The 12,637-nt window shown below is 40.5% G+C and overlaps 1 protein-coding gene across 1 annotated transcript in view; it reads right to left on the bottom strand.

Annotated features, from left to right (window-relative positions):
- Positions 1-12,637, bottom strand: part of LOC110520994 (rhophilin-1) — a 59,392-nt gene that overhangs the window by 30,870 nt on the left and 15,885 nt on the right. The window contains exons 4-9 of the mRNA XM_036969226.1: positions 8,080-8,208; positions 3,751-3,826; positions 3,579-3,656; positions 3,135-3,259; positions 1,053-1,219; positions 534-721 (exon numbers count right to left, since the gene is read on the bottom strand). Coding sequence (XP_036825121.1) covers positions 534-721; positions 1,053-1,219; positions 3,135-3,259; positions 3,579-3,656; positions 3,751-3,826; positions 8,080-8,208 — 763 coding nt within the window. The remainder of the gene's footprint in view (positions 1-533; positions 722-1,052; positions 1,220-3,134; positions 3,260-3,578; positions 3,657-3,750; positions 3,827-8,079; positions 8,209-12,637) is intronic.

The following is a 12,637-nucleotide window of genomic DNA, read 5'->3' as shown; positions in this document are numbered from 1 at the left end:
AAATGAGAGAGTCGACGAGTAGGTGTCCACATACTTTCGGTCATGTAGTATACCATGCCATATGGCTTTTCAGTCATGTAAAACTAGCCTACCACAATTACTTTTATTTAATGTTGTTCTCATTACTATTGTTGTAGTTAATATCATTACCACTACTACGAGTACTAGGCCTACTATTACTGTTAGTCTGACCATTGTTGTTATACAGCATGTCCTTTGACAATGTAAGTAATTTAACTTGCCGTGTGAATTAAGTCTGAGAGTGAGTGAGTGAGCGAGCGAAACATAGTCCTTAACCAGGGTTTGGGACATGGTCTGGAGCACCAATCTATACACATCTGTTACCTACACACGCGCATGTAGGCACACACAGACAGAGAGAGGGGGACAGAGAAAGAGTGAGGTGAACAGAAGAGAACTCTTTAACAAGGGCACTGGATCAAGGTCATGAGCACCAGTGAAAAGAACATGTTGGTTATCCACACACACACACACACACACACACACACACACACACACACAGGTCCCCTCACTCGTGCAGCCTCTTGAGCCACTTGTAGCTGGGAGGTGAAGTGTGTGTCCTGCGTGGTGAGTGTGACCCTTTCGAACACACACTCCTGCACTTGGGCGATCATCAGCCGGACCAGCATGCATAGCGACGGGCCGCTCATATCCAGACTGGGAGCGTTGGAAAAGTTCTCCTTCAGGAAGTTAAATGCACCTAGACACACCCAGATTTTATACACTTTTATAGTTTACAGTTTTATACAAAAAACAACTAGAAACGCAGAAAAAAAAATCATACAAAGAGAAGATGACAGTTGCATATGAAATGTATGATCTGCAGTTGTGTGTGAACTCCAACTGTGGTGTGTTAATGTGTAGAATCTCAGGCAATGGTATTTCCTCACCAGGGCCCCTTGTGATTGTGTTCCTGTAATAGTAGTTTGTATGTGTGTGTGTGTGTGTGTGTGTGTGCGTGCCTGCCATATGTGTGTGTGTGTGTGTGTGTGTGTGTGTGTGTGTGTGTGTGTGTGCGCGCTTAGGCCTACCTGCAGCTCTCTGGAAAGCGTTTATAGCCCTGTCTATGCCAGCTGCAGCAGAGCGGTCCTGTCTGGCTCCTATCTGTGTGTAGAGAGCTCCCACATTGAACAGCACACTTCCCTTCTCAAATGCCAACGCACGCTGGCATGACGGCACACCTGTCAGAGAGTCATACCTAGAGACAGTTGGGGGGGCATGAGAGAGAGAGAGGTGTTTAGAGTAATTCTAAACTTAAAAAACAAGAGCGAAGATTGTCTCACCAGTCATTCCTAACCTCCAAGGTTATTGTGTAAGAAAATAAAAGGTTGAGTGGGTGTGCCTTCAGAAAGTATTCACAACCCTTGACTTTTTCCACATTTTGTTGTGCTACAGCCTGAATTTAAAATAGATTACATTTAGATTTTGTATCACTGGCCTTAACACGATACCCGATAATGTCAAAGTAGAATTATGCTTTTAGAATTATTATTTACAAATGAAAGGCTGAAATGTCTTGAGTCAATAAGTATTCAACACCTTTGTTATGGCAAGCCTAAATAAGTTCAGGAGTAAAAATGTGCTTAACAATAACACAAGTTCTTGTGTCTCGCAAAGAAGGGCACCTATTGGTAGAGAAAAAAGAAGAAAAAAAAGCAGAGATTGAATATCCCTTTTAGCATGATGAATTTATTCATTACAATTTGGATGGTGTATCATTTTGAACTCAGTTGCCGGAGAGGATTTGTCCTGGGATATAAACATTGAGTAGTTATTTTACCTGAAATGCACAAGCTCCTCTACTCCGCCAATTAATCCACACATAAAACAGCCAACCGAATCGTTTCTAGTCATCTCTCCTCCTTCCATGCTTTTTCATCTTTGAATTTACATGGTGATATGGCATCTAAACTTTCATAGTATTACCACGACTACAGGTAAAACAGTTTGTCTTTCAATCAGCCACAAGGGTATAAGCAATGAGGAGATGGCACGTGGGTACCTGCTTCTATAAACCAATGAGGAGATGGGATAGGCAGGACTTTAAGCGCGATTTGCGTCAGAAATAGAAAGAGTTCTATTTTAGCCCTTGGCATTGCAGATGCTCGTTGGCGTGCGCGAGTAGTTTTTGTGCAATAATTGAATAACATGGATTTCTAGATTTATTTTTCGACGCTCGCGCACGCGACGTGTCCAGTCTGGTCAGCATGTTCGAGTTGAATGACTATGATAAGAGAAAACTGAGGATGGATCAACATTGTAGTTAATCCACAATACTAACCTAAACTACAGAGTGAAAAGAGTACAGAATAAAAATGTGTTTGCAATAAGGTACTAAAGTAAAACAACAAAAAATGTGCCAAAGAAAATAACTTTGTGTCCTGAATAAAAAGTGTTATGTTTGGGGAAAATCCAACGCAACATATCACAAAGTACAACTTCGTATTTTCAAGCATGGTGGTGGCTGAATCATGTTATGGGTATGCTTGTCATTGGCAAGTACTAGGGAGTATTTTAGGATAAAAAGGAAATGGAATAGAGCTAAGCACAGGCATAATTCTAGAGGAAACCTGGTTCAGTCTGCTTCCCAACAGACACTGGGAGACAAATTCATCTTTCAGCAGGACAATAACCTAAAACACAAGGCCAAAATATACACTGTAGTTGCTTACCAAGACAATATTGAATGTTCCTGAGTGGCCTAGTGACAGTTCTTTATTAAAATTGCCTTGAAAATCTATGGCAAGACTTGAAAATGGCTGTCTAGCAATCAACAACCAACTTGTACAATCCAGGTGTGCAAAGCTCTTAGAGACACCCAGAAAGATGTGATTGTAACACGTATTGACTCAGGGGCGTGAATACTTATCTGAAATTAGATATGTCTGTATGTAATTTTCAATAAATTAGCTAACTTTACTAAAAACATGTTCTCACGTTGTCATTATGGGGTAGTGTGAGAAAATAATATATTTGATCAATAACATCAAAATGTGGAATAAGTCAAGGGTATGAATAAAGGAGAGGGGGAACCCATAAACGTTTCTGTGTGTGTGTGTGTCCTTTCTGAAGGCACTGTAAGTGAAGAGTTTGTGTGAGACTAAGAGTCTGACCAGTGGAAGTGGACTCCTAGTGTTCTGTGTGGGGGGAAGAACCTCTGGTCCAGATAGTACAGCTGGTTATAATACTCTACCAGGAGCTCCAAACCTGCCTCGTTACGACTGGGGGTACGCATGGCCTGATGATCACACAGGGGCATATTAAAGCACACACACTCATTTTAGAACACACACACTCAATGAAACATATGATGACATGACTGTATAACAATAAATTTACAAGCTATGTCAACAACATTAATATGTGAACACATTTACCAACTAAAACAATTGTTTATTCACAAAACAGTGTATAATATTGTTTACACACCCACAGTGTATAAATGATATGATACTCAGAATTATCAAACATTTAGCCGGCCAGTTTATATTGTTAGTGATATAGCTAAAGCCACTAGGTGGCAGTGCTTTCCAAGAGCGGTTGACTTCTGTTCTAACCTGTCTGAGCTCCATAAACTCCTTGATTTCTTTCTCAAACAGAGAGCTGTCCTCCCTGTAGTGCTCACAGATATATTCCTGAGAGAGAAGGGCAGAGGACAGTCACTTCAACACACACACACACAGAGACCGAGAGAGCGAGCAAGAACGAGAGGCATATTTTTCTCCTCACCTTGAGAGGAACAGTGAGGTCTACTTCCTTGGTCTCCTTCAGACCCAGTGGGATCATGGGAACATTGATGGCTTCACTGAAGGAGAGAGAAGAGAGATCAATATGTGTGTGAAAAGACACATCACATACCTCCACAGACAAACCCAAATCTGCCTCCCCCCACACCATCCCTATTATGACAGTAACCCCTAACTGTTCCACCTCCCTCCCTGGTAATTCGTCGTTATTATCACTTTGGTACTATTTTCACAAGTATATGGTGAATAAAAAAATTAAAATTCATTACAATACTCAGAACTGGTAATACTTGTAAATGGAATGGAGCGGAGCGTGATTCATCACTCCAGAGAACGTGTTTCTACTGCTCCAGAGTCCAATGGCAGAGAGCTTTACACCACCCCAGCAGACGCTTGGCCTTGCGCATGCTGATCTTAGGCTCGTCTGTGGCTGCTCGGCCATGGAAACCCATTTCATTAAGCTTCCGACGAACAGTTCTTGTGCTGAGGTTGCTTCCAGAGGCAGTTTGAAACTTGGTAGTGAGTGTTGCAACCGAGGGCAGATGATTTTTACGTGCTTCAGCACACAGTGGCCCCATTATGTGAGCTTGTGTGGCCTACCACTTTACAGCGGAGCCGTTGTTGCTCCTAGATATTTCCACTTCAAAATAACAGCACTTACAGTTGCAGGGCAGACATTTGACAAACTGACTTTTTGGAAAGGTGGCATCCTATGACAGTCTGACTTTGAAAGTCACTGAGCTCTTCAGTAAGGCCATTTTACAGCTAATGTTTGTCTATGGAGATTGCATGGCTGTGTGCTCGATGTTATACACTTGTCAGCAACGGATGTGGCTGAAATATCCGAATCCACAAATTTGAGGGGGCGTCCACATACTTTTGTATATATTGTACTTTGAAGAACTAGTCAAATTATTTCGTCAGACAGCTCTGCAGCATACTTAGGCAGGCTAGCCTAGCTAAAAAGCATGACTAAAGACTGTACAGTATGGTGAGCACAGATAACATTGTCTGGTTGGCTAGCTGCTACTGCCTCAGCAAAGATGCGATGAAAATAAAAATAATAAAAGTCAACTATACACAATTGAAATAGTATTTTTTCATAGTAATTTACCATTTTTCTGTTGAGGTTTACAAAATGTGGACCTAACAGAGACAATGGAATAATTTTCAATGTTTTAGCAATCGAATGTTGGCTTTGGAATTCCTATTAAAAAGCTCTAAAATAATTTGAATGTCAATTTTTCATAATGCATTTCAAATATTTTTTTACATTTTTTAATTGAAACCAAAAACCATGATTGTTTTTTTTACTAATGGAACCGAACCGGCCTCAAAAAGTACTAGTCGCTCAGCACTACTGTAACGCAGCCACTCTTACATTCATAGCTTTTAATTGTGCATACATTTTGCTTGTAGACATCCTTCATCACAAAACCATTGATCAAAAATATAAGTTTACTGTGAAATATATTGAGTACATTGGTTTAAATCACCAAAACACAACAAATTACATCTTCTCAATTTAGTTATTCTAAGAACCAGTTAATCCAATAGCAAGACATTTAAGATACATATTTAAAAATTGCACTGTGAATGTATTATGCCACAGTACATTACGCTGTTATCACATTAGGCAATAACAGTGCTGTGTTCGAGACCGCCTAAAGTGAGACCAATTCAAGACTAAGAGCGTGACGAGAGAGTCCAAGACCAGAAAAATGCAAGTCCAATGATACCATGATTGTAATTTTGTCAATTCGCCACCATAATAAGAGCAAAATATCTAGTATTTCCGTGTTCTTATTTCATAAGATAATATGGATTCTTTAGACATACATGTGGTGGGCAAAATACATGCGGTGGGCAAATAGAGCCACCAAAACAGTGGGGAACAATGTGGGCCTTCTATGCCTTCAGAGAAGGGCTAAGGAATTATAAAATCATTATAATAATTCTAAATCTATTCTTATTTTCAATGATAGCGATTACATGTTTTTTTTTTTTTTTTTGTATTTAAACTTTAGATCACCGTTTACTGTGTGTGCTAAATGTGAAATGTTCTATGCAATGGGAAGTAATAAACTGTACATTTCGATTTGGAAATGCTTAGCCTAATGGTTGTGTTTTTGTATTCATATGATTGGGACTTCCTGACTTATGGCCACTGAATGGATTGCTTATCTTTTAACATCATGCTGTGTGTGACTGCTGTCTTTCAAAATCGGCCCTATCCAGTGGTGTCTGGAGAAGTGAGTATACTCAAATTTTGCCAAGAATTCCCAAATGGCCGCCTGAAGGAAAGGCATTTATGAGTTTTCACTTTCAAATTGACTTTTATTTTTATAAATAGATATTATGTTCTAAACACAACAATGCTTAAACCACATATCATTTTTAAGGTTTTGGAAAAATACATTTTTTGGGGGGTGTTATTGTCCTTTAAGGAGAAGTGCATCTATATTTCCATGTCTAACAATTGTATTTATCGTCGACATTTATAATGAGTACTTCTGTAAAATTATGTGACACTCTGCAATGTTTTTGGAACTAGTGAACATTACGCGCCAATGTATACTGAGATTTATTTTATATAAATATGCACTTTATCGAACATATGTATTGTGTAACATGAAGTTCTATGACTGTCATCTGATGAAAATCAAAGGTTAGTGATTCATTTTATCTATATTTGCTTTTTGTGACTCTTCTCTTTGGCTGGAAAAATTGCTGAATTTTTCTGTGACTTGGCGGTTACCTAACAATCGTTTGTGGTGCTTTCGCTGTAAAGCCTATTTGAAATTGGACACTTTGGTGGGATTAACAACAAGATTACCTTTAAAATGGTATATGATACATGTATGTTTGAGGAATTTTAATTATGAGATTTCTGTTGTTTGAATTTGGTGCTCTGCACTTTCACTGGCTGTTGTCATATCAATCCCGCAGCCCTAAAGTTAATTGTTTATGGTTCATTGAACTAGCATGGGAAACAGTGTTTAAACCCTTTACAATGAAGATCTGACGTTATTTGGATTTTTACCAATTATCTTTGAAAGACAGGGTCCTGAAAAAGGGACGTTTCTTTTTTTGCTGAGTTTAGTACCGGGACAAACCCCTTTGCCTCCAGAACAGCCGGAATTCTTCAGGGCATGTATTCTAAGGTGTGGCATTGAAACTTTCCTCAACTGGTATCAAGGGACCTAACTTGTGCCAGGAAAACATTCCCAACACCACCGCAACCAGCCTGTACCGTTGACACCAGGCATGATGGGGCCATGGACTAATGCTGCTAAAGCCAAATCCTGACTCTGGCATCAGCATGATGTAACAGGAACCATGATTCGTCGGTCCAGGGAATGTTTTTCAACTCAATTGTCCAGTGTTGGTGATCGCGTGCGCACCGGAGCCGCTTCTTCTTGTTTTTAGATGATACGAGTGGAACTCATTGTAGTCATCTCCTGCAACAGCCCATCCTTGACAAGGACCAACAACTTGTGTGTTCCCGAGATGCCGTTCTGCACACCACTGTTGTACTGTGTCGTTATTTGCCTGTTTGGGGCCCGCCTGTTAGCTTGCATGATTGCCATTCTCCTTCGACCCCTCATCAACTAGCTGTTTTTGCCCACAGGACTATCGCTGACGGGATGTTTTTAGTTTGTCGCGCCGTTCTCTAGACACTGTCGTGCGTGAAAATCTTAGGAGGCAGGCCGTTTGAGACACTGGAACCGGCGTGCCTAGCACCAACAATCATAAAATATATATATATAGTTTAACCTTTATTTAACTAGGCAAGACATACCATGCTCAAAGTCACTTGTTTTTCCCATTCTAACGTTCAATTGAACAGCAATTAATAGCAGTCGGATTAAGAAATGGTAAAATGTCTTAAGAATAGAAAAATATAATGTGAGAAATGTATTGTGAAAGGCAATTACTTTATATGAACATCTATTGCAATGCGAAACATGTATTCCTTGATGAAACACTTACGTTTGGTGAAAAAGTGACTGATTGTGTGTTGTACTTAGTCAATTGAAAATGTGCTAAGTTTTGAAACGACTACCTTTTTGATGATCTGTTTTGAGTTTTGTACTAAGAGTTGTGAAAATTGCACCAAAGCGACTGAACAAAAACTGTAATGAGTCTAAATCAAAGGATTTGCACCACTTGTGACCCTGAGCTTCAGCTGGGCTGGATTACTAGCGCCTCATTACTAGCATACCAGGCCACTCTCATTAGGCTATAATTAAAGCAAATAGGACATTGGCGCATTGAGTGTTCACACCCTCCACCTCAGTGTGTGTGTTACCTCTCTGTCTGATAGACCTCCATACTGCTGTTGAGCTCCTCTAGTTCTTCCTTCAGTAGCTGCAGGTTGGAGTTGACAAAGCTCAGCTCTAGAGCCACAGTCTCCTTCACTTTGTTGTTAGTGGTGGCTCTGCAACACACAAATACATTCATATGAGACACCCTACCTGAAATAGGATGTACTAACGAGACCACGAGTCGCTCTTCATCGTCACCTTGTGATCTTTATCCAGCTCAATCCGGTTCGACATAGTTCTGAATGGATGTACAGTAGCTCATACATCCTGTATTTACTGAGAAAAGGGCCTACTTCTACTTCCCTTTCTGGGGCCCCAAGCAGATTGGGACAGAACACAGCACACAATCCAATTACAGTACACACACTTGATTTTTTACTATTAGCCCCAATACACACAGTCAAGAGGAACCCACTCAACCCAATTCTGTAATAACTTTTGGAGATAGTTATTCCCTTTTCCAAAAGAGTATTAGGAATCAACAAGAGCGAGTCAAACATACCTACTGCAGGTGGTATAAGGTTATCAATAACATTTAAACAACCCCCGTCCTTACACACACACCTTGAAGCACGCATCTGTGACTCTTTCCCCCTGCCCCCCACAGGCTAATCCCACATCAGACCTCCTACCCTCCTCACCCCACCCCAAAAACATGCACGTCTCTCTCTCTCCAGGACAAGCCAGTTTCAATCTGATTATGGTTAGCTTTAAAGGCTTGCCATGTATCCCACTTCTCTCTCTCACACACACACACACACACACACGCTTCCACGCATGATCTACAACAGAGGGAAAAGAAACAACCAAGTATTGCTGCTAAACTGTCTGATACCACAAGTGTATAATGTGTGTCTGTGTTGAGTGAGTCACATAACTGTTATTTTACTCTAGAAAAAAATATAAGGGCCTGTGTGTGCTCATCACTTCAGTTAAGTCACGGTCACACCACCCCCAGTAAAATCCCCTGTACTGCTCGGACTTCCAGTAACGAACTGAGTGATGTCATTCCTCACTAGAATTCCTTTCCCAAAGTAGATAACACACTGGCCTGTAACACCAGCATGACAGCACATAATATGAAGCTCTAATGAGATTAGAGCTGACCCCAATTATTCGACTGGTCTACAGGCTGTTGGTCGACCAAGATGGTTTTTAGTCGAGCAGTAGCAAATAAATAAATAAAATACACCCCCCCCCAATTCGGAAAGTGTTCAGACCCCTTGACTTGTTCCACATTTTGTAACATTACCCTTGTTCTAAAATTGATTCTTACTTTTTTCCCCTCAATCTACACACAATGCCAAAGCAAAAATGGATTTGAAATATTTGCACATTTATTAAAAATAAAACTGAAATATCAGATTTACATAAGTATTCAGACACTTTACTCAGTACATTGTTGAAGCACCTTTGGCAGCAATTACAGCCTCGAGTCTTCTTGGGTATGACTTTACAAGCTTGGCACACCTGTATTTGGAGAGTTCCTCCCATTCTTCTCTGCAGATCCTCTCAAACGGCAGGGTAGCCTAGTGGTTAGAGCGTTGGACTAGTAACCGGTTGCAAGTTCAAACCCCCGAGCTGACAAGGTACAAATCTGTCGTTCTGCCCCTGAACAGGCAGTTAACCCACTGTTCCTAGGCCGTCATTGAAAATAAGAATTTATTCTTAACTGACTTGCCTGGTTAAATAAAGGTAAAATAAAAAAAAAAACTCTGTCAGGTTGGATGGGGAGCGTCGCTGCACAGCTATTTTCAGGTCTCTCCAAAGATGTTCGATCGGGTTCAAATCCGGGCACTTTCTGGGCCACAAAAGGACATTGACACTTGTCCCGAAGCCACTCCTGTGGCTGTGTTAGGGTCGTTGTTGTCCTGTTGGAAGCCCCAGTCTGAGGCCCTGAGCACTCGAGCATGTTATCATGTACTTTGCGCCGTTAATCTTTTCCTTGATCCGGACTAGTCTCCCAGTACCTGCCGCTAAAAAACATCTCCACAGCATGATGCTGCCACACCATTCTTCACTGTAGGGATGGCGCCAGGTTTTGTCCAGACTTGCCATTCAGACCAAAAAAGTTGAAATTAAGATTATCAGACCATGGAATCCTGTTTCTCATGGTCTGAAAGTCCTTTAGGTGCCTTTGGCAAACCTCAAGCAGCTGCCTTTTACTGAGGATTGGCTTCTGTCTGGCCACTCCACCATAAGAGCCTGATTGATGGAGTGCTCCAGAGATGGTTGTCCTTCTGGAAGGTTCTCCCATCTCCACAGAGGAACTATGGAGTGCTGTCAGAGTGAACATTGGGTTCTCGATCATCCCCCTGACCAAGGCCCTTCTCCCCTGATTGCTCAGTTCGGCCGGGTGGCCAGCTCTAGGAAGAGTCTTGGTGGTTCCAAACGTCTTCCATTTAAGAATGATGGCGGTCATTGTTCTTGGGGACATTCAATGCTGCAGAAATGTTTTGGTACCTTCCCCAGATCTGTGCCGACAATCCTGTCTCTAAGCTCTACGGACAATTCCTTCAACCTCATGGCTTGGTTTTTGCTGTCAACTATGGGACCTTACATGGACAGTTGATTTGGAAAGGCACACAAGTCCAATCAATTGAATTTACCACAGAAGATGATCAATGGAAACAGGATGCACCGGAGCTCAATTTAGTCTCATAGCAACGTGTCTGAATACTTATGTAAAACATTTTTTTAAAATTTGTAATACATTTGCAAAAATGTCTAAACCTGTTCTTGATTTTTAATTATGGGGTATAGTGTGTAGATTGATTATTTTATTTAATACATTTTAGATTAAGGCTGTAACTTAACAAAATGTGGAAAGAGTCAAGGGGTCTGAACTTTCCAAATGCACTGTTTAAGAGGGGTGTCTCATGTGCCATAAAGTACCAGTCAAAAGTTGACACACCCATTCAAGGATTTCTTATGTTCTACATCGTAGAATAATAGTGAAGACAACACAACCATGAAATAGCACATATGGAATCATGTAGTTACCAAAAAATAAATAAGTGATAGTCCCACTAAACGCAAACCATATGGGATGACGTATCACTGCAGAATGCTGTGGTAGCCATGCTGGTTAAGTGTGCCTTGAATTCTAAATAAATCACAGAAAGTGTCACCAACAAAGCACCCACACACCTCGACCATGAAGGCCCGATTCACGCAGTCTTCTCTGAACAGTTGATGTTGAGATGTCTGTTACTTGAACTCTGAAACATTTATCTGGGCTGCAATCTGAGGTGTAGTTAACTCGAATGAACTTATCCTCTGCAGTCTTCCTTTCCTGTGGCTGTCCTCATGAGTCAGTTTCATCATAGCGCTTAATTGTTTTTGTGACTGCACTTGAAGAAACGTTCAAAGTTCTTGACATTTTCCATACTGACTGACCTTCATGTCTCAAAGTAATGGACTGTCATTTCTCTTTGCTTATTTGAGCTGTTCTTGCCACAATATGGACTTGATCTTCTGTATACCACCCCTACCTTGTCACCACAACTGATTGGCTCAAATGCATTAAGGAAATAAATTCCACAAATTAACTTTTAACAAGGCACACCTGTTAATCGAAATGCATTACAGGTCACCTCATGAAGCTGATTGAGAGAATGCCAAGAGTGTGCAAAGCTCATCAAGGCAAAGGGTTGCTACTTTGAAGAATCTCAAATATATTTAGATTTTGTTTAGCACTTTTTGGTTACTACATGATTCCCATGTGTTATTTCATAGTTTTGTTGTCATCGCTAATATTCTAGAATGTAAAAAAAAAATTGGTAAAATAAGAAATGTTTGCAGAGCGCACAACTTATGCTAGACTTGGTTTATTTTCATTTATTTACGAGTTTTGTTAATTTAGTAGTCTTTTGTTTGGAGCGCTCCTGTCAATGTTGAGTAAGGACACGCACGCATAGAAGTAGGCCTATAAACGCCCATTTGGGGATCTGATAGTATTTCTGATTGACTTAATGCACCACCACTAATGAGCTGTGGAACTTCTCAAAGTAATGTTTTCTTCACCTCAAACAGCAAGCCTGTTTTTAAATCCATTGTGAATGACAATTCCTCAATGCATTCGAAAAATCTTTCCAGCTCTCTCCCTTTCGATAACCACTCAGCGTGAAAGGGAAAAATGTCATGCTCTGATCCAGTGGAAATGTCATAAAATAGGCCTGCTCACTCACTGGCACGGAAACTCTGGGGCCCAGAATATGTTATACAATGTTGCAAGGAGCTTCAGGTCAGACTGAAGTTAATATTTGATACAATGTTGTTTCAAGTTTGTTGCAGACAAACCATACATAGGATATTTAATTTTTTTCAGGATATGTTGTACCTGCAGGCAGCAATGTTTTTATTTGTTGGTTTTATAGGGTATTTTTACATAGTTGGCAATGGAAATAAAGTTACTTTTCAGGTTTATCATTTAGATTTGGATAGAATTTTGATTAACCACGACAATGATTTTGAGAAGACATTATTCTAAATTAAATTAAACGGTTCCATGAAAATGTGCAAATGAAAACCATAACTGGG

Source organism: Oncorhynchus mykiss, chromosome 30 (assembly GCF_013265735.2).
Source record: "Oncorhynchus mykiss isolate Arlee chromosome 30, USDA_OmykA_1.1, whole genome shotgun sequence".
NCBI lineage: Eukaryota > Metazoa > Chordata > Actinopteri > Salmoniformes > Salmonidae > Oncorhynchus > Oncorhynchus mykiss.
Note: the sequence above shows the minus strand (reverse complement) of the source record. Positions and strands in the feature narration are given on the sequence as shown.